The sequence below is a fragment of the Triplophysa rosa genome, linkage group LG11, assembly GCF_024868665.1.
Source record: "Triplophysa rosa linkage group LG11, Trosa_1v2, whole genome shotgun sequence".
Taxonomy (NCBI): Eukaryota; Metazoa; Chordata; class Actinopteri; order Cypriniformes; family Nemacheilidae; genus Triplophysa; species Triplophysa rosa.
In genome coordinates, this window is record NC_079900.1 from 2,603,042 (window position 1) to 2,625,290 (window position 22,249).

Sequence of the window (22,249 nt, forward strand, 5' to 3'; positions counted from 1 at the left end):
AAAAAATAAGAGTAATCCCTTACTTTACTTTTTCAAGGGAAAAGTAATTAAATTACAGTAACTAATTACTTAGTAACTAGTTACACCCAACACTGATTGGGAGTAGGGAAGCACATAGTTTTTGACCGTTTTGGGTTGTGCTTCAGGAGGTTAACAGGCTTTTTTGGATTATGTGGAACCAAGTGGAAAAGTAGCCAGTACCTACAAGGTATGGAATTTGTGTGGACTTTTTCGGTGAGAAATAAACAAACAAAATGACACCACAGGATGCAATTTAAAGCAATGTTTATTTACTGAAGCGAAATAAGGCATTTTAAATCCGATTGCAAAGACTTTAATGTTTACGCGTCAATTATTGCTCACTACTATTACCAATACCAGCAGTCAAGGAAAGTTGTGGTTACACATGTATTTCCCAGTACTTGCATACTCTTCCTACACACTCATATGTACACACATTTAGGGTATAAGTGGGCAATTTGGGATGCAACACGAGTTTATAGCTGGCTGAAATAGAAGCATGATTCATTTATTAATATTATTAATTTAACAAAGTTTGATAATATAGAGAGACACTCTATATGGTTGTCTAATTCTCATATAATAAAACAGATTATTGTAAGATACATGACTGAAGTTTTATCTTATGACACTGTATATTGATTAAAAATACTTTTCAAAAATAAAATTGATTTGTTTTTGCAAAACCTTTAACTTAAGATATGTTTGTGTTTTTATCTGTAACTCACCCAGTTGTTCCAGTATTACCGTGGTGTTTTCTGAGAGATGTCCAGCAAACACTTGACACATGTAAAGTCCTTTATCTTCAGTTCTGACTCTCTTCAGTCTGAGAGAGAAGTTTCCTCTGTGGATTTCATCACTGAAGAACTCGACTCTGTCTCTGTATCGCTCATCTGATGAATCTAATAGAGTTTCTTTGTTTTGATAGAGCAGAACTGTGATATACTCATTTTCAACTCTTTTCTTCCATGAAACCTCTTTAATGTGTTCAGGTGGGATGTGAGAGTCCACAGAGCAGTTCAGAGTCACGTTTTTACCAACATACACTGATATCAACTCATCTGATCCTGAAACCATCAGAAACTCTGAAAGAACAGAATAAAAAAATAATGACGAAACCATTTGAATAAGTGTACATTATTCAGTCAGAGATCATGTTTCTTACCAACATCTTTAATTTCCACCACAGTTTCACCAGACTCTTGTCCACTGTGAACTGTACATGTGTATTGTCCTTCATCTTGAACTGTCACATTCTTCATCAGGAGAGAGAAGTTTCCATGTTTAATGTTCTCAGTGAAGAAATGAGCTCGATCATGATAATCCTCATGTTGGACTTCTGGTCTAATATCTCCATCTTGATACAGATGAATGAGAGTCTGTGAGTCTGATTTTTTCCATTCCACCTCCAGATCCTCCAGTGATGAGAGTGAATCAACAGAACAGGGCAGAAGAACTGAACCTCCCAGAGGAACAACCAGAGGACCTGACGGACCCTTCACTGTGAACCCTAAAAACAATAAATACATATTAATCTATGCAATAACAAAAGTTATAACAGAAGGTTTAAATCCCATTAATTCATTACTTTTTAAGTTTTAAGATGATTTAAAAATGTATATTTTCTCTTGGATTGTAAACTGAAATGTTTTAGTCTGTCTAGCCCTAACGATTTTTTTTTTTGTAAATTAGTAAAAGTGTAATATGGATTAACCATGGATTAACTATAGAAACCATGTTTTTGTTGTTTGTTTTAAATGTAGTAAATCTTGGTTAATTTTCGTAAGGGAGAGTAAAACATTTAGTTATTTACTATTTTAAATTGCAGGCTTATCTCATTGTGGAGTTGTTAGTCATTTATCGTTGATACGAGAATACGCACGTTGATCATTTTGATCATGTAGACTACCACGCAATTCCGACATATACATTACATTTGTGCAGTGGCGTTTGTCTCAAATCAAATATAGCTGTAAGAAAATGAAAGAGAGAGGTCGCCGTGAAGCGGATTAAAGATCCTCTTTGTAAATGATCAAAACTCACCATCAGCGATCATCAGCAGTATTGACAAAAAATGAACGCTAGGGATGTGCATCTTTAAACGTACACAATTACACAAATCAATCATATCTACTATAAATTGTAGTAAAAATAATTTCGTGCTGACGGGCGATCATGTTGGTAAAATGTCGACAGATCAGCTTTTACTTTCAGTTTAATCAGTGTACTTTCTCTTTTAAATTGACGCAAGCAGGGGGCGGGTCAGTGAAGAGATCAGGAATTATTAATTTAACGTTAGTTAAAATACGTACTACAACACGCACATACTACGCACAATGCGTTAACTTAATCAAACTAAACCGAGCAACAGGAGAGAAAATAAATATTCACATTAGAACTATATCGTCAGAACTACATCGTCAGGAATTAACAAACTACTATTCCCATAGTGCACTGCTCCTCACGTCAATACTCCGCTGACGCCCCAAAATGAAAAACACGTAGCTACCGTTTCATCTTTTTTTCCGTTCCAGCTTTTTTCACATAAAAATAAATATAAAAAGTATTATTAACGCATACCGTGGCCACGAATAGGTGAAACAAACACTCGCAATAAATGCGTAATTAATGTTATTATTTTAAAAAATAGGGATGAAGTAAAATATTTTATAATAAATAACTCCTATCATTTGTTTAAAATTGGAGAAAGTGAAACCGTATTCTTCATTTTCAATATTTAAATGAATTTTAAGGACATTATTTTATTCAGGCAGTAATTTAGACAGCCTTTTTTGCCGAGATCCTATGACGTCGCGGAAGAGTAAAGTTTAACCTCTGAACTGAGATCAGGTACTCCACTTCTCTAACAATAAATATCGCAGTTTGGGTCGCATTAACTGATCTGAGATAACCCTCTAACATCGTTTTAAAGATGGCAGCCTCCTTCGGACGTTTATTGAAACCTTGGAAATCGAGGTAAATGTTTGTTCCGATTTGAACTCTTAATTCTGTTCTGACAACAATGCTGCGTGATTCACATTTTATTTTCATTTCAAGGTTTTCCTCGCAATAGCAAGCTTGTTTAAATCGGTCTCTAAATACCCGTTGAGTGTTGTGTTATATATATTTTTTTTCTATTTATATTTTCTCTCCTAGTCTGTGTTTCGTGAGATGGAGTCGGTATAACCCATACTATCTGGATCCTGATCCCAGTAAAGATGCTCACAGTGTTCCAGAATCAGATCTCAGTCCTGAACAGAAAGAGTTGAGAGAACTCAAAACAGTGAGACCAATAAAAGCTGCTTTATCAAGCGCCACCAGCTCTCCTTTCGACGACCCTGTGATCAGGTAAATAACATTAATAGCAGTACATGTGATGACAGCTTTATATTCTCTCTTTATATATGATTTAACACGTGGATGATCTGTTTTACTCCTCAACAGCAAGTTTATTAACATGATGATGCAGGATGGGAATAAAATCCTTGCTAGAGGAATCGTGACACAGGTTTGGATGTAATCACAATTTACATGACTGTAACACAATGTCTGATGTGATTTAATGCTGGATATGATTCTGTTCTGTTTCATACCTGTTTAGACACTGGAGACCATGAAGAGGAGACAGGTGGAGAAATATCACAAATCTCCTCCAAACAAGAGAGAAGACATTGAGTGTAATCCGTACGCCATCTTCCATCAGGCCCTAGAAAACTGCAAACCCATCATTGGTCTGGCCAGCATTCAGAAAGGAGGAAAGTTCTACCAGGTTAGAGTATTCATGATTTAACACATGACTGAAAATTACATTTACACAATTCACTGTACAAATACTTTTCAGGTAATAGTTCGTTCAGAAATTAAATTGTGTCGTTATGTTCATCTCGTATCATTCCAAACCTTCATGACTTTCTTTTGTAGAACAGAAAGGACATTTTGAATGTTGTTGCTTTTTCCTAAAACAAATCTGAATTTATAGTCCAACAATGACAAAAACAGCAACATAACAGTAACCCACCACACAATAACATCCCGAGACTTACAGTCATTTGTTTATCCCGCAGGTGCCCGTCCCGCTCACAGATAACCGAAAGCGTTTTCTGGCCATGAAGTGGATGATCACAGAATGCAGAGACAACAAACACCGTCGCACACACATGTATGAAAAACTCTCACAGGAGCTGCTGGCTGCCTTCTCTAATGAAGGAAACGTAGTGAAGCGCAAGCACGACCTTCACAAGATGGCCGAAGCCAACCGGGCATACGCTCACTACCGCTGGTGGTAGAGAGAGAGGGATGATCTAGACACATAGACAATGGACATTCTCACTTCTCACTAGCTGCATCAAGAATTCTGGTGGACATTTATCCAGAAAAAATAAGAGACATTACAGTGTTTGTTATCTTGTAACTGCAGTTTGTCTTTGTATAAAAAATAAAATGAAAGTTCAAAGAAATGAAGTCTCATTCTTAAGCAAGAATTCTTTATAAGGTGTCAAAACTCGACAATGTGGTCCACTGTATAATAAAATAAAACAGCAAATCAAAGGCTTTTTTTTTGAAAACGGAAAACTTCAATACCTTCAAATCCCAATCTTTTGAACACCAGAAAAATAAGAAATATGCTATTCACGCACCCTCATGTATTTAAAATCCATATGACCTTCTACTGTCAAAAACAAAGGAGGTTATTTATAGCAGAATGTCCAGACAGCAATGAAAGTGGATGTTTATATATTTCTAAAGTAAGACTTGTAGTGACCATTAACAAACTCCAGTTTGTTCACTACAAAAAGCTATAACACAGATGGCACATTACTGTAACAGCTCTAGTTTTCCATTCACTTCAATTGTTTGAAAACATCATCTCTGTTTCACAGAAGAAAGTCATGTGTGTTTGGAATGACGTGAAGGCGAATCAACGATGATTGAAGACTTCTTAATGTATACTTACACCTGTTAGAAAATGTCTATTTCCAGTGGATTGTCAACCACCTGATGAAAACCTACTAGTCTAAAACTTTACAAAATTATACAATAGTGACATTATGCAGACTTCTTACTTTTATTATGTGTTGTGCTTTAATCCAGCACGTTTTTTTTATAAAAAAGTCGGGCTGTGCGGTATGACGGTATATGCCGTTACCGTGGAATAAAATGTCAATATATTAAAACCTTTGTGTTCTTGGCATTGAAATATCTGCAGCAGAGATCCATGAGCTGAAATGAAGTATCATTTTTATTATTAAAGACCTCTGTGTTCACAAACATAAGAACTGAACTAAACACTTATTTTTATAAAACATCTTTTTGTCATCCCTGTACACATCAGTGAATCAAACCTACTGAAGATGTACTGATTCAGCTTCTATAACAAGAAACGAATGTCTCCACATTCACTTTCAATTTATTTTAAGATCTGACTAAATAAAGATATAAACCAAAGGCACATTATTTGCTGAACAAAGCTGCCTAACTTTGGATACAAATTATTATTTTTTCCCAGAGAACAGATTGAAAGTGGTTCAACAACATTCAACCATTAATCCTAAATGAACAGCAATACTGTACACCCCAACAGTTTGTCCTATGGAATGCTGGGATAGCTCTGTAACATCATTACAGACCACAGGAATGTCTTCAGAGGTGTGTCATCTTGCTTCTTTTTGTAAGAACTCAAACAGCCATCAAAACCATAGAACGCACTCGAACACTTCAACTAACCTTGGTTAAATCCTCTACCGTCAATTCACACACCTAGTGACTCTCCAAACCGTAAAAATAAAGCCTTCCATCTGCTAAGATTTCTTTGTCTTCCTGTTTGATGTTTCTCTCTCGTTATTGGTGGAGGCATCAGTCTGTAACTTCACTGTAATAATATTTCTGAGCGGTGTCGCTGAGAATCCAGCCTCCCGCACGGAACTCCAGGATCTCCAGCAGCAGCAGTCGACCCATGGAGCTCAAGTCCTCCTGCAGGAGAAATCCATCCCTCAGAAGATAAAACATCTCATCCATGCGCTGCATGTTCATCTTCTCCAGCTGATCTCCGATGCGATGTAACTGTAATACCAGACAGTCCACCTGAGACAAAGAGGAAACACATACCTAGAAATAGTACATTCAGAAACACTGAAACGCTGCTTTAAAATGTTCTCTTAATTTATTCCGAGGCTGCTTATTATATCACATATGTGTATACTGTATGTATATATTAGGGATGCACGATAAATTATCGGCCATATCGGTATCGGACGATAAATGGCCATTTTTTATCAAATTTAGGCCGATATATTATAGTCGATAAATTATTTCCTCTGGTTTAACTTCTTCAGATGAAAAATGCTGCTCACAGTTTTAATACAGTACAGTACTGTCTTTACGTCGTGGTCATTTACTTACTGCTATTAGCAAAACATTGTTGATGTAGGTAAAGTATTTATTTAATACACAGTATTTATGAATGTGTAAAATATATGAACAAAAGCATAGATTTTCAGGGAAAAAAAGAGAACTAATGGTGACCTTGTTTTCTGCAGTCAATGTTGTCAAATAAAAGCAGTTGTCCACTTTTCGCCTATTGTTTCAGTCTTAGGGAATTTCGGTATTAATTTAGATACGGTATATCAGTTATCGGCTTGCAATGTTAAAGAATTATCGGTTATCGGCCAAAATTAACATATCGGTGCATCCCTAGTATGTATATATATATATATAAACAGACTATCGGTCAAAAGTTTGGGATGACTCACTCATTCTTTATTTATATTTTTTCCACATTTTAGAATAACAGTAAACTCATCAAAACCATGAAATGACAGTTGCAACTGTGGGAATTATGTTGTGACTAAAAGCATTCAAAATAAATGAACTCTACATTATATTTTAGCATTTGACTAGAATTTGCAAAATCGTAGTCTTGTCATTTTCACATCCAGCTTCTTAATGTCTCAATCTAGGACGCTATTGAAGGAATTTCCATCTATGCTGGACTATTATTGGCTGCTTTTTATTCATTATTTGGTTCAAGTAATACCTTTCAAAAATATTTTTTTATAAACATTTCGTTTCCTAATGAAAGAAGTTAATATGTTGGCACAGTTGTATTTTTGTCTACAGGAGTTATTCCAAACATTGAAACAAGATTGAAAATTGTCAAGTGATCCCAAACTTTTGACGTCGGTATGTGCGTGTGTATGATATCAGCTCTCTAGTATCAGTGTTGGTCATGAAACTAATGTTACTGATGTGACACTTCACCTCCTCCTCGTTCTTCAGGGCGTCCGGCTGTGCCAGTCTGAACAAACAGTCATACACCGGCTGAACCAGAGCCACCATGGGCATGTTGTTCACCTGTAGCCAACAGAATCCAGTTAAACATCAGCAAACACTTCACTCAAGCATGTACATTTGTTGTGTATTTCAATTCTGATCTAATTCTGAACACATTTCATGAGTTGACAGTTCACCTTGAGGTAGTCAAAGATGTTGCAGATGAAGGACACAAGACAAACCCACTGTTGAGTGGATCTCCTCCGCGTCTCCTCTCTGGCAATAAACTCCTGCTGCAGGCGGGTCAACAAGTGACGGCGAAATGAGCTCCCATTAGTCTGTTTGGCTTCTGTCTGCGGAGGAATTCAGTTTAAGGGTTTACATTATAATCATTTATCCTATACTGCGTCATTGCAGAGATTCTCATGAGTAATACCTTCTGAGAGACATCATTTTACACAGTAAGAGACATTAAAGCTTAAAATTATGATGACAAACGCTGCAGATATTACATGAATGCATTTTAGTTTAGGAATACAAGTGATTCTCCCCATTACAATCCCTAAAAACACTTCTTAGGTTAATGGTGATGTTGTGTGTTTGTTTACCTGGACTATAGAATAACAGATTCGTCCGGCCTCCCGGCTGAAGATCTGGTCCTTCAGAGACTGCTCCACTATAACACTGCAGACCTTCTCCAGATCAACTGACCCCGGATCTGACAAGAGATAAAACATTAGCAGCCTGACAGTGAAACTGATCGTGTGAAACCAACTGTCCTATAGCAAACACAACTGACCATTCAAGGCTGTTTTCAGGAGCGTCTGCGTCTCTATATCAAACGACTGGATCTTGTAGTCGTCTTTGGATGAGTTCTCCATTGCGTTTCGGATGAACAGACGGTGGGGAATAACTTCTCTTCAGCTCAACTCTGCACAAGCCATGACAGTTCTCTGAGATGATGAATATGACATGTGAAGGAGAATATCAAAAGGTCAAGTCTAGATGAAGAATTGAAGTAACTTCCACATTGGGCAAACTTGCCCAATTTGACAAGAAACAGAAACGGGGCAGTGCGCGAGTCATGTTATAAAAATGAATATGAAAAGACTGAATATCACAAAGCTGCTGTCAATCTAATCTTTATGTGAAAAAAGATTGTAGTATACTTTGGAATTTACTATAGTAAACTACTAGTCATTTATAGTATGCTGTAGTATATTGTAAACAGTAATTACTACACTTTGTAAAGATATCACAGTATGCTACATTATAGTAGTTTTAACCATAGTGGATTGAAAACTGTAATGTTAGTGACTACTATAGTGCAGTTGAACATTTATTATGGTAAACTTTAAAAACACTACATATTCTAGTAGTTTTACTACAGATTACTAGCAAATGTACCTGTATTATAATGAGATCAGAAGCCAAATAAACTAACAATGAAACACAGACGCTTAGAAAGAAGTAACGTTACTTTACTAACGTACCTAGTACTGTAACTAACTTAGTTAAGAGCACGCACTGCATTTCTAAACAGCAAACCATTTAATAAAGAGCTCAATAAGATCGGTAAAACTTAATTTGACCATAGCAGACCAAAATGACAATTTTTGGTAATTTAACACTGAAGTCTGAACGCTTTGTGATGTGAATGAAATCTAAAGTAAAGAAACTGAAGCGGACAGCAAGACGCTTGTTTACATTCAGAGAACAGGGAACCATGAAGCAAAATGGAGATGTTAAACCGCAGTGAACAATACTAACGCGCCTAATGGCGGCATTTTAGATGTTAAATGTTGCGTGTCAGGAGAAAAACTTACTTTAAAATCAAAGGAAGTGAACAATCAGTTTTTATTCACATATCTCACTCGGTGAAACACTGCACATGCGTGCAAAGCGCTGACTAGGAACTACCTCGCTACGTGACGTTCTACCTGTGCGGCTACCTGATTGGTTGGTTGTTCAAACTGGACCAATGTGGTAAGATATGGAGGGGGGATTTTTCTGCAGCGACAAATCAGATTCATCCAGTTGTCCTCTATCATTGGCTACCGGCAGCGGGAGAAGAGATCTGATTGGACTATGAAGAAAGTGGGTTGCGAGGCAACGTCGACATTAGGCTTTCTTATAATCAGAAAGCTAGCATTGTTTTTCCTGTTCATGTTTGTTAATTTTATTTTGCAATACAAAAAAATCAATGTACTTAATCAAAGCAATTAATGAATATGTCGTAGGGTCAGATATGTTATATATTGATAGATATATTGAGGAAAGTGTGGAAAACCAATCTATGAATGAAAGAAGGAGTGTCTGTGTTTCTTTTTTGAAACCCTTTATTACAGTATACAAAGATATAATACACACATAAAATATAAAATATAAGTCTTTTTCTAAAAGGTTCTTAGCGGAACCAAAAATGGCAAAATACTTTGTAAGACAATTGTATGAGGAAACAAAGAAAATACATTAAGGAATAAAGAAAATACTTTATGTAAAATATTGCAACATCTCTATTAGCTCTAAAGATAAATCTTATTGGCTACATTTATTTGAACAAACAACACATTTAAAGCAGCTAATGGGTACCCTGTAGTGATGATACTGGAAAGCCCAATCTGTTGGCACGGCTTCACCATCAAAGTTAACATCCTCACAATATTAACAAAACTATATTTGAACCATCATCTCTAACTCTTAATACCTACAAAATTAACAGAAATAATAAAATTCAATCAAAAGGCATCAATTAAGTAGCCTACAATATATTTTTTCTTATACCCAAGGACTGTGAGGCTGTTGTAGACAATCCTTTGACTACTCAACTCAATTCAACTAAACTTGATTCAATGTAATTCCATTTAACTCCATTCAATTCGTTTATTCATCACATTAACCTGATATTTAAGCTTTGGCAAGTTTAAAATGGGTGACATGCAGGAAAAGAAATGGTATAGAACACTTTAAACCACGGTTATTTTTAAATCACAGTTATTTTTAGGTTTAGCATAAAATGTGAAAGTTCACGATTCTCAAGAAAGTGCTAACACAGCAACATCTAAAACTACGAAAACGGACGGTAATATAATAAAAACAAAAAGTGGACAACGATAAAGTACATATAAGACATATTTATAAAATACATGAATCCTATATATATTAAAGTGGTCCTGTACATAAGCTAGATTTAGAAAATAAATACAGTAAGTAAATTTACCTCCGCCACCTGTTTATATAACACATAACAAGTTCAAGAGATTTTGTATTTGATTTGCAGTGATTCGTTGAAATGTCCGGTCACTGAGAATCTCAATTCACATTTCCATGGTAGAAGCTGGCTAATAACTCCTACTGCGTCGGTTTGTAAAGTATACCGTACAGTTTGTAATGCGCAGTATGTCACATGCTACGAAAAAATCGGTCTGTGCGATGAATAAATGTAAAATTGTAGCACACGTGTGATACAGTTTGGCTGGTACATTAGACAGAGCCGCTTGTTTGTGTGAAGTGTGTTTGTCGCTGTGCTTGTTCGTGTGAGGACACCATTATTTATTTTCATTTTTGTTTAGTTTTTGCAATTAAAACTTGTTTTCTGGCTGCATCGAGTCCATTGATCTAGAGCCCTATATCTGTGCGATGTGGGAAATCATGGAAGGAATCACGAAAGCGTAATTCTACTATTTAAATATGTCCTCTGCTTGTTCTGCGTTACTGTGAGTGAATGAAAAAATGAATTTGGCAAAAAAAAAAATATATATGGCCCTAATTTATCAATTTGTAACATTAATGTCCTTCTTCAGTTACCTGTCTACACAGTCACTTGTGTTTTTTTTAAGATGATAACAGACACTTGTGCTACAACTGTTTGGCCTGTGCTACAAAACTTTAAAACTCTGTAGCACAGGTGCTATGTGCAAAAAAAGTTAACGTACAACCCTGTACGGATTATGCTGTCAGGTCAGGTGATCTCCTCTATCGCCACACTGTTCTCAGCGTCTTTTCTCAGAGTTTCCATTTCATGGGATTCTCCTGTCTGGTTCTGGTCCAAACCGGTCGACTTTGTAGTAGGAAAAGCATCAGCTTCCACTGAGTTCTGTGTTAAGGAGGGGACATTTGAAACAAATCATTCTTCTTTTTGGACAATTTGTAAATGTCAATAGTTGATGTAACCTTCTATAAACCATACTGTATAGTTTATTATTATACTATATTTACCCATAATACAACTATGTTATATTTTAGTACTAACAGTACTAACCTGAGAACCCTGATGAGATGTTGTATTGACAGGTGTCCCTGTGTGAGATCAGATAAGTTAGTCTTAGTTAAAACACAAAAGCGCTAAATACCGAAGACATTATAATTATAGAAGCTACAGACCACTTTGCAAGATGTAAACACCGGCCCAGATGCACTTCCGGTTTGAGTTATTTATTTTATTATTAATTCAAATTTCACATGTGTAATTAAATCTTAAATGTATTTTTTTAACATTTCCACATAAATGTTCTGTTGGTTGTATTTAGTTAAACCATTGTTTACGTCATCCGAAGTGGCCTATTTCTAAAAATGATATTACATCATTATATTTTATTATATTATAAAATAGTCAATAAAATGTTTTTTTTTACGCATGGTGACTATTTTCTTTTTGAAAATTTACTTCATAGAACTTAATGAAGCAAATAAAAGTGGAAAAGAGGAGCCAAGATGCAGGTCCATTGCAAGCCTGTCCTGAAGAGATGGGTCAGATAAATGGCCAAATTCTTTGGAGTGAACATTATTCATTGTTGATGTCTTCCAGCACATAAATACAAAGCTAGAATGGAAGTGAAATTCTAGAAAAGATCAAATATATGTTATTTATATACATACAGTATACAATCAAATTTATACTCACGATGTGTAAAAATGGGTAAAATCAACAGGGGAATGGTAAACAGGCTTTCAAAGGGGAAGACGCCAATTCTCAGATCTCCCATCAGACGTTCACCATTAACTGGGGACAGAGGCAAATTTTAACTCAAACAGCATCATGCATAATATCTTGTTGTAGCCAATATTGTGTAGAGGAACATCAAGTCTCATCAGCTCACCTGCTACAAGTATGACCTCTACCATCAGTGCCACAGAGAACACTAAAATAAGACCAACGGCTCCAAACTGGAACATAATGCTTCTGATCCAACGCTCTGTACAGCAGAAGGAAGATTGCTATTTTAGTTCATTTTATGGTTTTTTATTATTTTAATTATTAGTTATGTCATGGAGAAGATAGAAAACGATAAATTCTTTACTCGAATAATTGACTGGGATTTCAGAAAATATGAGCATCCACAGCACTTGAAGAAATCCACCCATACAAACCAGTCCAACATACTCTGTCAACAAAAACAAAAAAGTTGTATTTATTATTAGAAACAAATGTGAAGAGTGTTTATAGTCAGCGTACAATTAAATCATGTGAACTAGATATAATAAAATAATAACCTACCTTTTTTCTCATTTCTCAAGACTGCAATGTAAACCCAAACTAAAATCCCACTCAATGCACTCATCAGTGTCCATACGGCTTTATCCAAATAAAGAGAGACTGAAAAATATGAGAGGCAGTGACGCAGTCAAAACATGCCACAAAGACACTAAAGTATATGTCGAAAGTAATGATAAACCATCACACACAGAATATGTAATACATTCAAGAATAATCAACAAGTATATCGCAATAAATAATAATGAAACATCTAATATGTATATTAATACAGTCGTAATATGGAAGAGAATATCATTTCTCATACTTACAGTATTGTTGTGCTTCCCTTGCATTTTTACAACACCGGCAGAGCAAAGACAGACAAGCAAGCACCGGCAGCGCTACAGCAAAAAACACTAAACAAGAGAGAGAAAGGTACAGATGGAAGGAATTGAACTGGTCTTAATAAATAAATGAGTTGTGTCTTCTGTTCTGAGCATGTTTATCAGATCATTCACCATCAGTCACTGGAGGAGCGTTCTCACTTACCTGTCCAGTAGCCAACAAAAGGGTAGAGCAGAACGCTGAGTTCTATTGAAGGCAGCACAAAAAAGCCACAAGCAGCTACACGCTTTCCAACTTTTTCATACATTTGCTTACATAATCTTCCAAAGCCAGACAGCAGCTTCTCAAAGCGTTTAGCCAATTCTATTACAAAAACAAACACAAAAGATCAGTAAAGAAATCCTCATTAAAAGCAAATGTTCTGTTTTCATGAGGTGAGACAAATATAGATGGAATATGAATGTAAAATTCCCAAACATAAAAAACTGTGGCTGTTTTGTTGTTGGAGGTGGTTGTGTAAAGCAAAATCATATTAGATGTTTTTAAAATTTTGTCGACAAAAACAGCGGACATCACTCACGTATGATAAAGAGCAGACACACCAGGACCAGCAATGCACAGATAACCATCATACTGACTGTGTTGACGCCTCTGAAATGTTCTGCTAACAATGCTGGAACAAGTAATAAAAACATAAATAAATTACCTAATTAAATTGGTTAAAATTATAATATAGCAATAAATTAAAATGACCAAAACTAGATAAAGCACGTCCTCTTACATATCAAATTAATATCAAACAATGACATGTAGCCTACATTTCTATTTTTTTTAACTCAAAGAGAAATGAAACATTTTTATACAGTTACTTTGGACTGATATAAATTGTGTAGAATAATTGTGAAACTAATAGATTAATGTCACTGTGACAATACAAATAATTGTGGATTTACCAACCTGAATACATGGTTCCCAAAACAGCAGGAAAATACAGATCAGCATGTGACGACTCAATGTTCTTTTTAATAACACCTGCAATAAGAGATGATAAAATCATACTAATTAAACGTTTAAACATATTTTAGAGTTTTATCATAATTAAAAATATCACATAAATTTGACTAAACGTAAAATAACCTGGAAAATCGTTGATGTACGGTGTAACCCAAAGCAACCTCAGAGGCCTCAGAACACAAACCACACCGCAAGAGATCATCTCATTCAAAGATGCTGAAACAAACGTTTCACGGATGAAAATATCAGAAAATTACGCAATTAAAGTCTGATTGTCACTCGCGCAGTCATTTCAAGACATTTAAGGGAAACATTTTGGAAAAAATGAATGTACTGTAAGGATTTAGATGAGCTCAACTGAAATACCTTCAGTAGTACCCCAGAGGACAAAAGCCAATAATATGAGAATATTCGGACAAAAGTAAAGATGAACATGAAGTAGCAGCCTTCTGCCTAGAGTGAAAACAAAAATTCTTTAGAAAACAATAAATTGTTGAACGTTTGATTCCCCCTAAATAAAAATATACCTGTGTTGTTTGATCTGCAGATGAGAGAACAGAGTAGAAGAGCAGATCCACACGCAGAAATACACAGAATCAAAACCACTATGTGTAAACCAGACAAACCAGACGAACCTGAAACACAAACACACACACATCAGTTAACTTACACCTGTAAACAACTAAATGAAACTATTACTGAATTAGACGGTTTTCCGAGGTATGTTCAATTAAATAAAGATTAATGCAAAATAGAGCGTATAATATAAACTAGAAATAATATTGCACTCATCTAGTGGTGAGACAACACAAAAAAGGTAATTTTACAAATATCTACAAAATGTCCTTAAAGTCATCTACTCAGTTCATAAATTTAAACGCATTGATATAGCCACTAACAGGCCGGCCATTATGCAAAAATGTGGAACAAACCTCAAGTAAAATGCAGACTAAGTGCTGTTGTGGTTTTGTCCTTTGTGACATAAAGCGTGACAGCAGGATTTGTGTCTGCTTTAAATAGCTTGACACTGTCAGGTGGCTACTATAGTATTTCAGATCTTTAGAATAGTTCAATGTAAATTAAATCATGTAATTAAAGTTGTAATAAATAAGAAACATTACATTCTGGTGTCTCTTGGTGAGAATTTCTTGAGACTGGCCTAGAAATGATCCTTTTCAGTCTCTTTTGACTGAGACATTCTAAATGTAACTTTATTCATTCATTTGAACCATGTGCTATAAACCCCTTTCGATCTATGTTGTAAATAACAGCATGTTTGTTTGTCAGGTTTGTTTAATCTTCAACAACTCACCCAGTATTACAGTCGTGTTGTCTGAGAATCGTCCAGCAAACACGTGACACATGTAAAGTCCTTTATCTTCAGGTCTGACTCTCTTCAGTCTGAGAGAGAAGTTTCCTCTGTGGATTTCATCACTGAAGAACTCAACTCTGTCTCTGTATCGCTCATCTGATGCATCTGGATAAACCTCGTTGTTTTGATAGAGCAGAACTGTGATGTGTTCATCTTGAACTCTTTTCTTCCATGAAACCTCTTCAATGTGTTCAGATGGGATGTGAGAGTCCACAGAGCAGTTCAGAGTCACGTCTTCACCCACATACACAGATAAAGACTGATCTGATCCTGACACTATCAAATATTCTAAAAAAAGAAACAGTATGACAACATGTAATATCAATTCAATATCAGAAGCATTTTTTAAATAAAATTCTATTTTAAAGTATAAATGACCCACACTTACCAACATCTTTTATTTCAACCAAAGTTTTCTCAGCGCCCTGTTCACTGTAAACTTTACATCTATAAACCCCTTTATCTTCTTGTCTCACATTCGTTAACAGGAGAGAGAAATTTCCATGTTTAATGTCGTCAGTGAAGAAATGAGCTCGATCACGATAATCCTCATGCTGGGCTTCTGGTCTAATATCTCCATCATGATACAGATGAACAACAATCTCTGAATCTGTTTTTCTCCATTCCACTTTCACCTTTTCCACTGATACGAGTGAATCAACAGAACAGGGCAGAAGAACTGAACCTCCCAGATCAACAACCAGAGGACGTGAACCTCGAACACTGAACTCCAGAGCATCTGCGTGTTTGAAAATATTAAACATAATTTTATGATAATTTATTAAATAATACCATTTTGGATCAATTAAGACCAATATGCACAATTTAGATTATTCGGCTGTGAATGACTGGTGTATTTAAAGGTACAGTTTGTAACAATTTTGCAGAAAAATATCCAAAAACCACTAGGCTAGTGTCATATATCTTGTTCAGTTGAGTACTTACAAAATCTCAATTGTTTCCAACTACTTGTAAATCGTGAGAAAATCTGCATTCTAAACAGTGATACGGGGCTGCAGTCGCCTGTGCGTCATATCCGCGTTACCCTTTGTTACCACCTTTACTGGAAGCAAATAGAAACCGCATGACAACAGTAGCTGTCTCGTTTCAGAAGGCTGCGTACTCCGGAGGTCTCATTTGAAGCCTAATACGCCATTGAGGCTGTCTCGTTTCATAAAAGCAGGTAGGACACTCCGTGTGCACCCTTCTAATGCGACCTACTTTTACGAGAATTCGGAGGACACATGAGATGGATCCTTCGTTGCTAGAGATAACCCACAATTCTTTGCGTCGGCCAACATCTGTCATTTGAATAAATGGCAGCAGCTGCACATTCAATCAAATATGTGACCCTGGATCACAAAACCAGTCTTAAGTAGCACGGGAACATTTTTAGTAAAAGACAAAAATACATTGTGTGGGTCAAAATTACCGATTTTTCTTTTATGCCAAAAATCATTAGGATATTAAGTAAAGATCATGTTCCATGAAGATATTTTGTAACTTTCCTACCTTAAATATATAAGAACTTTATTTTTGTGAGTGGATGGTCTGCCACAGTGCCCCTGATTAACAACTTCAAAGGCGATTTTCTCAATATTTGGAGTTCTGAGTTTTAAACGGTTGTATCTCAGCCAGATATTTTCCTATTCTAACAACTCATATATATATAGAAAGTTTATTTATTCAGCTTTCAGATTATGTAAAAATCTCAATTTCTAAAAATTTACCCATAAGACTGGTTTTGTTGTCCAGGGTCACATATGTGGTATTTAAATGTTAACAGTTTACAAATTTAAGTCACTTTTTTAATCTTAGCAGGCAGATGTAGTAAATAGTTTTACAAGTGTTTGGTGATTTTGAAATGTTTTAAAACAGTAAGGCAAAAAATGCTACATTTGTTTAACTTTTTTGGTTTTGGCATGGTTTAGGCAGAGCCATTGAGAGAGAGAGTTCTGCCAACGGAAGTCCAAAACGCCGGAGCGTCACGTGATTCATGGAGCCTTCAGATAGTTCCAGGAAGTTGTTTTCTCTTTAAATGCTTTATTTCTTTCATTTTTTTATTCATTAAATGGCTTTCGTCTTTAAATGGGTTAGAAGTTTACGTCAGTTGGTCTGTTTAGTCGCAGCAATAGTCCGGGAACTATTGAGAGCCTCCATGAACCGCCATTGCTGTGAAAAAACTGTTCCATTGGAGTCAACGGAGTTGACGCGAGTCTCTCTATCAATGGCTCTGGGTTTAGGATAGAAAGTAACCCACTTTTTACCTCTTAAAATCGTGTAGAAATCATTTTAATTAACTTGACAGGTGTGAGAGTGCAACGTGTTGACATAGCAACGTGGTACCTCCTGTTCTTTTCTGCCAGTATGTCCTACGAAGGACGTCTCGTTTAATTCTAAATTGTGAATCCTCCGTATACCGCATCCTGAGTGAACAAATGCGGAAGTAGTGTCTAAATGCAGAAGTAGGCCTAGTTGTTTTGATCGTGCGCCCTCTAGCGGCGGATTTTCAAACTGTAGGTTTAAAGAGACTAGCCAGCCACATTCACCCCTATTTACCTAGGCTAGATGAAAAGGTTGAGGGTTAGACAACTGTGATCTAACCACAGATGAATTTGCGAACTGCTTTAATAACAGAGATTCATACATTTAAGTAATCGTGGATATTATAGATTTCATTTAATTTATGGTCAAAGTTATTAATTTGTGGACACAGCAATGCAAGAAGTACAATTATCAATCAATACATAATTACACATTGACAATAAAAAATATATAATTATATAATTATATTAGTGTAATATTATAATATAATATTAAAGTATCTTAATAAATATTACATTACCATGTACGTAGAAATGAATTGAAGTAATTTACTATTTTCATTACTATTAAATAGGCTATATTAAGTGTCGTTATTGATCATCTAGTTGATCACGTTTATAATCCATTCAATTAATTTATTGATCGTTCAATTTATTGTGACTGCACTGATTGTTTACTGTCACATGACTTTCGCAAAGAACAAACATTTCAAACACTCTTTAAAAAGTGAAATGTAATACACGCGAATACCATGGGAAATAGATTAATTAAAAATCGAATATCTTTAAGTCATATATGCCTTTGATAAGTTAATAATTTTGGAGACAGTAGAAGACAGTAGGTTACTGGCGTAAGCCTCTGAGTGGATCTCGAAACGAGATGATGATAGAGAACACAAAACGACACAAAAGCTACGGCGTGAAACATAAAATAATAATACATACCATAGAATATCACGAAGATGAGCATCAAAATACAGTTTAGAAACTTCATCTTCAAATGTTTTTTTTATATAGGCTAGGCCTAATTTTCAGCAGGCACATGTCGTCACCGTCAAAAATATACTTTTACTTTCGTTTTTTGTTGTTGCAAGATGTCACGCGACAAGAGTTTACAGTTCCCACGTCACGCTCACGCGCCGATTTAAAAGTTGTCTTATTTTGCCATCTAGTGTAGAGAAATGCAAGAGTTTCTTCATGCAGAATCTTAAGTCGAAATCACGGGATAACTCTCAGACCAGACACCATCTGAGTTAAATAATACACTTCTTCATTTATGGATAGAAAAAGTAAGTTTTGTATAATTAAAAACAATTCAAACTGGAGCATTAAACGATTCTTGTGAGTGCATGACAACAGATTTCAAAAGGAATTCAATAGTTTTCAGATAGAAATGACCTTCTGAAGACTGAATAATAAGGTCTGTGATTAAAATGACTGGAAAACTCTACAGTTTGATGTGCTTTTTGTAATCCTTTCCACAAAGAAACATGGTGCACCTATAGTTTGAGAACCATCTTATCAGTATAACACTGATGCTTCGCATCTGACTGCTGTTACTTTAAAACCAGAATATTTCCTGAGACAAACTAATGTCCGTTTTACTCCGTTTAGCAGCTGCAGCCCAGCACTAGATCAGAGTCCATAGATTGAAATGACCTCACAGGGGACAAAAGAGGTCCAGTAACCAATAGAAACATAAAACAGGGTCATAAAAACGGATTGGCTCAACATCTGATGATGCTTTTATGCTTCTGTCAACATGGTCTGTCTCTTGTCACATCTGAGAGAAGTAGAGACACTCTACAAGGTGCTGGACATCAAGGTGTCCTTTACTACTGTGATGGAAAACGTCTTATACACACACAATAAAATACTGCATAAAGATTTCTGAACAAGCTAATTGTGGTCTGATTTATGATGTTTTCTGCCATTTCGTGACTATTCTGCTGTTCACTTTTGATGGTACAACTTGTACAAGTTTGCTGTACCGGGAAACACTACAACCTCTATCATCTGCCAAACCATGACCTGCCCTGAGCTTTTCATGTTGTGTTACAGGCTGTTTGCAGTGGAAGACCTTTGCCATTATACGAAGGTCAAATAAAGTAACTATTGTTAAATATCTTCAAAGCCAAAGCAAATTGGATTTCTTGTTTAACATTAATACCATTAACAACAATTACTAACAAAATAACACTTAGGAGTTGATGTTGGTGGATTAGTTGTTATGGTGTAACGTTTACTGTAATTGTTCTTCAGCCAAATGGTTAATACTGTCACTTCCTATACAGTTTAGGGCTAGACCGTATTTAAATATATGGAATGGCATTAACTTCAATGTTTTCTGACTCTTAAAAATAAAGGTGCTTAAAAGGTTCTTCACAGCGATGCCACAGAAGAACCATTTTTGGTTCCACAAAGAACCATTCAGCCAAAGGTTCTTTAAAGAACCATCTCTTTCTTACCTTTTTATAATCTGAAGGACCTTTTTTCGCCACAAAGAACCTTTTGTGAAACAGAAAGGTTCAACAATAAATGAAGAGAAAGCCACGAGGCCTTTAATTCACCACCTGTCAGATTAAAGTAATTTCGCTAATTTTGGGGAGGGGGCTTCATTTAAAAAGAGGGGCCGGATGTCGGTAATGTCAAGAGCACGCCCAGATAACAGAAAATGGGTCTATTCTAAGATAATCCAACACACTTTTCACCACAAAAACATCTGCCAAAACACAGACTTTAAAAGAGAATAATAAACGTCACCTAATTGTTTTGGAAGTTGTATAAAATCAATTTGAATTGAACTGAAAATAAAACTGGAATACAGAAATGCAAGTAGAAGATGTATCTGATACTGTATGGAAATGTAACAGAGCCATGAGGATTTATATGAATGCCATTTACATCCCCTTCCCTTCCTGGATCTGTATGTGTGTCTTCCTCTCCCCGGGTTTTACTGCGCCTGACTTTACTTCATGGGTCTCCGATGATCTGTGGTGACTCCACGGATGTTTCTCATACACAAACGTGTCGTAGATCTATAAATATCTGTGAATTTCCCATTCAAGAACACAACATACAAAAGCAACTGATAAAGCAGCGGTTCCCATAACTAAATACAGCAAGTCAAATGATTAGAAAAACATATGAGTGATGTGAAACTTCCTTTTCCTGCCACAGTCTCTATAGATATCTGCTTATATTTCAGGCCTGAAGGAGCCACATTTCCCAAAGTCCCAATAATGCAAAGAAAGAGTGAAACCGATAGGTAAAAGAGGCACAAAGACAGACAGACTGGCGTGTTGCTGTGTCTAAAAACAGCTTCAAACATGTTCACATTGCTGAACTGGCTGTAAAGTTGACTCCTGAGCTTTTATTACTTTTATTACTCTCTGCTACCTGCCCTGCAATTTGTGCACTTTCATGTAAGTCACTTTGATAAGAAAGCACTGGGACCACAGGTAACTCAGCTTAACCTCAGATCCACTGATGGGGCTGCATGCTTTAGAATTAGAATTTTTAGGTTTTACTTCATTAATATTGCATATAGGAATTTATAGTCTGTTTAATATTTGATCTGTGTTTCTTAAATGTGTGCTTTCACTGTGCGTGCGTGCGTGTCTGTGTGTGTGCGTGCGTGCTTGTCTGTGTGCGTGTCTGTGTGTGTGTGTGTGTGTGTGCGCGTGTGCGTGTGTGTGTGTGTGCGTGCGTGCTTGGGCTGTCACGATTATTAAATAATCGTCTCATCGCGATTGTTTGACCTCATCGCGATGGTTTCAGATCATCGCAATTATTGCACATCTCTATAGAAGACACTAGGGGGAGCTGTAGTGCATCTGCATATCGCATATTTTATTGTATTGTAACTAAAGCATGGTAATACTTGTCAAATGTACCACCACAACACAATCACTTCAAAACAAACTAAAGCATATACCATAAAAATAACCTGCAGTACAATTTAATATTATTTCAGTGTGAAAACCAGTCTACCAAAATCTCATTAACATAGAAGTAAACTTTTATTGTAGTCTTGCAAGTGAGAAAAAAAACAGACTAGAAGCTTTTCTATGACTGATTCCTCCAGATCAATTTACTTAATTTACAAGTATTTGGCGGTTGTATTATTGACAGGTAAAAGCCTAAACCTTATGATGACCCAATTTTTTCCGATGTATTTCCAAGAAAAAGAACATTGTCTTTATATTCAGAACAATATGGTAATTTCAAAGCTGAATAAAAAATGTATGAGAATTAAAAGTCAAAGCTCTAAAACAGACAATTAATCGTCATAATCGCAATGATTTATTAGACAATTAATCGTCACATTTTTCTTGTTTTTACAGGTATAACTTTAATTGTTTTGCTTATAGTCAATATGTCTCATGTACAGCTGCTTTGTAACAATGAAAATTGTAAAAAGCGCTA

General features: G+C 35.8%; 4 protein-coding genes across 5 annotated transcripts in view; 1 reads left to right on the plus strand and 3 right to left on the minus strand.

Annotated features, from left to right (window-relative positions):
• Positions 1-2,236, minus strand: part of LOC130561972 (uncharacterized) — a 20,556-nt gene extending 18,320 nt beyond the window's left edge. Inside the window, exons 1-3 of the mRNA XM_057346683.1 lie at positions 2,065-2,236; positions 1,187-1,531; positions 750-1,106 (exon numbers count right to left, since the gene is read on the minus strand). Of these exons, the coding sequence (XP_057202666.1) occupies positions 750-1,106; positions 1,187-1,531; positions 2,065-2,149 (787 nt within the window). The 5' untranslated portion in view covers positions 2,150-2,236. The remainder of the gene's footprint in view (positions 1-749; positions 1,107-1,186; positions 1,532-2,064) is intronic.
• A 600-nt stretch (positions 2,237-2,836) lies between these two features.
• On the plus strand, positions 2,837-4,478 carry LOC130561503 (28S ribosomal protein S7, mitochondrial-like). The gene is made up of 5 exons (XM_057345895.1): positions 2,837-2,997; positions 3,178-3,369; positions 3,466-3,529; positions 3,623-3,790; positions 4,086-4,478. The coding sequence occupies exons 1-5, from the start codon at positions 2,954-2,956 to the stop codon at positions 4,305-4,307; spliced, it is 690 nt and encodes a 229-aa protein (XP_057201878.1). The 5' UTR covers positions 2,837-2,953; the 3' UTR covers positions 4,308-4,478.
• A 78-nt stretch (positions 4,479-4,556) lies between these two features.
• Positions 4,557-9,234, minus strand: mif4gdb (MIF4G domain containing b). 2 transcript variants are annotated; one of them, XM_057345897.1, is made up of 6 exons: positions 9,117-9,234; positions 8,090-8,243; positions 7,899-8,008; positions 7,488-7,643; positions 7,279-7,371; positions 4,557-6,081 (listed from the first exon to the last, which is right to left on the minus strand). In XM_057345897.1, the coding sequence occupies exons 2-6, from the start codon at positions 8,169-8,171 to the stop codon at positions 5,875-5,877; spliced, it is 648 nt and encodes a 215-aa protein (XP_057201880.1). In that variant the 5' UTR covers positions 8,172-8,243; positions 9,117-9,234; the 3' UTR covers positions 4,557-5,874. The 2 variants fall into 2 exon arrangements, with proteins under 2 accessions (XP_057201880.1, XP_057201879.1); XM_057345896.1 differs by having other exon boundaries at positions 4,557-6,102.
• A 386-nt stretch (positions 9,235-9,620) lies between these two features.
• LOC130561507 (uncharacterized) lies at positions 9,621-18,882 on the minus strand. Its single transcript, XM_057345899.1, has 16 exons — positions 18,767-18,882; positions 15,886-16,236; positions 15,438-15,785; positions 14,653-14,760; positions 14,492-14,578; positions 14,249-14,341; positions 14,069-14,143; positions 13,692-13,784; positions 13,316-13,474; positions 13,096-13,182; positions 12,788-12,886; positions 12,591-12,674; positions 12,390-12,485; positions 12,194-12,292; positions 11,552-11,589; positions 9,621-11,386 (listed from the first exon to the last, which is right to left on the minus strand). Exons 1-16 carry the CDS (start codon positions 18,813-18,815, stop codon positions 11,252-11,254), a joined length of 2,001 nt encoding a protein of 666 aa, XP_057201882.1. The 5' UTR covers positions 18,816-18,882; the 3' UTR covers positions 9,621-11,251.
• Between the last annotated feature and the right edge of the window lie 3,367 nt (positions 18,883-22,249).

Coding starts and splice junctions, on each gene's coding strand:
- LOC130561503 (XM_057345895.1), top strand. CDS start 2,954: ATGGCAGCCTCCTTCGGACGTTTATTGAAACCTTGGAAATCGAG. Junction 3,370..3,465: donor TTCGACGACCCTGTGATCAG/GTAAATAACATT, acceptor ACTCCTCAACAG/CAAGTTTATTAACATGATGA. Junction 3,791..4,085: donor AAGGAGGAAAGTTCTACCAG/GTTAGAGTATTC, acceptor TTTATCCCGCAG/GTGCCCGTCCCGCTCACAGA.
- mif4gdb (XM_057345896.1), bottom strand. CDS start 8,171: ATGGAGAACTCATCCAAAGACGACTACAAGATCCAGTCGTTTGATATA. Junction 8,009..8,089: donor CCTGAAAACAGCCTTGAATG/GTCAGTTGTGTT, acceptor ATCTCTTGTCAG/ATCCGGGGTCAGTTGATCTG. Junction 7,644..7,898: donor TCTGTTATTCTATAGTCCAG/GTAAACAAACAC, acceptor ATTCCTCCGCAG/ACAGAAGCCAAACAGACTAA.
- LOC130561507 (XM_057345899.1), bottom strand. CDS start 18,815: ATGAAGTTTCTAAACTGTATTTTGATGCTCATCTTCGTGATATTCTAT. Junction 14,761..15,437: donor CAACACGACTGTAATACTGG/GTGAGTTGTTGA, acceptor TTTGTGTTTCAG/GTTCGTCTGGTTTGTCTGGT. Junction 14,579..14,652: donor CTGCAGATCAAACAACACAG/GTATATTTTTAT, acceptor TTTTCACTCTAG/GCAGAAGGCTGCTACTTCAT.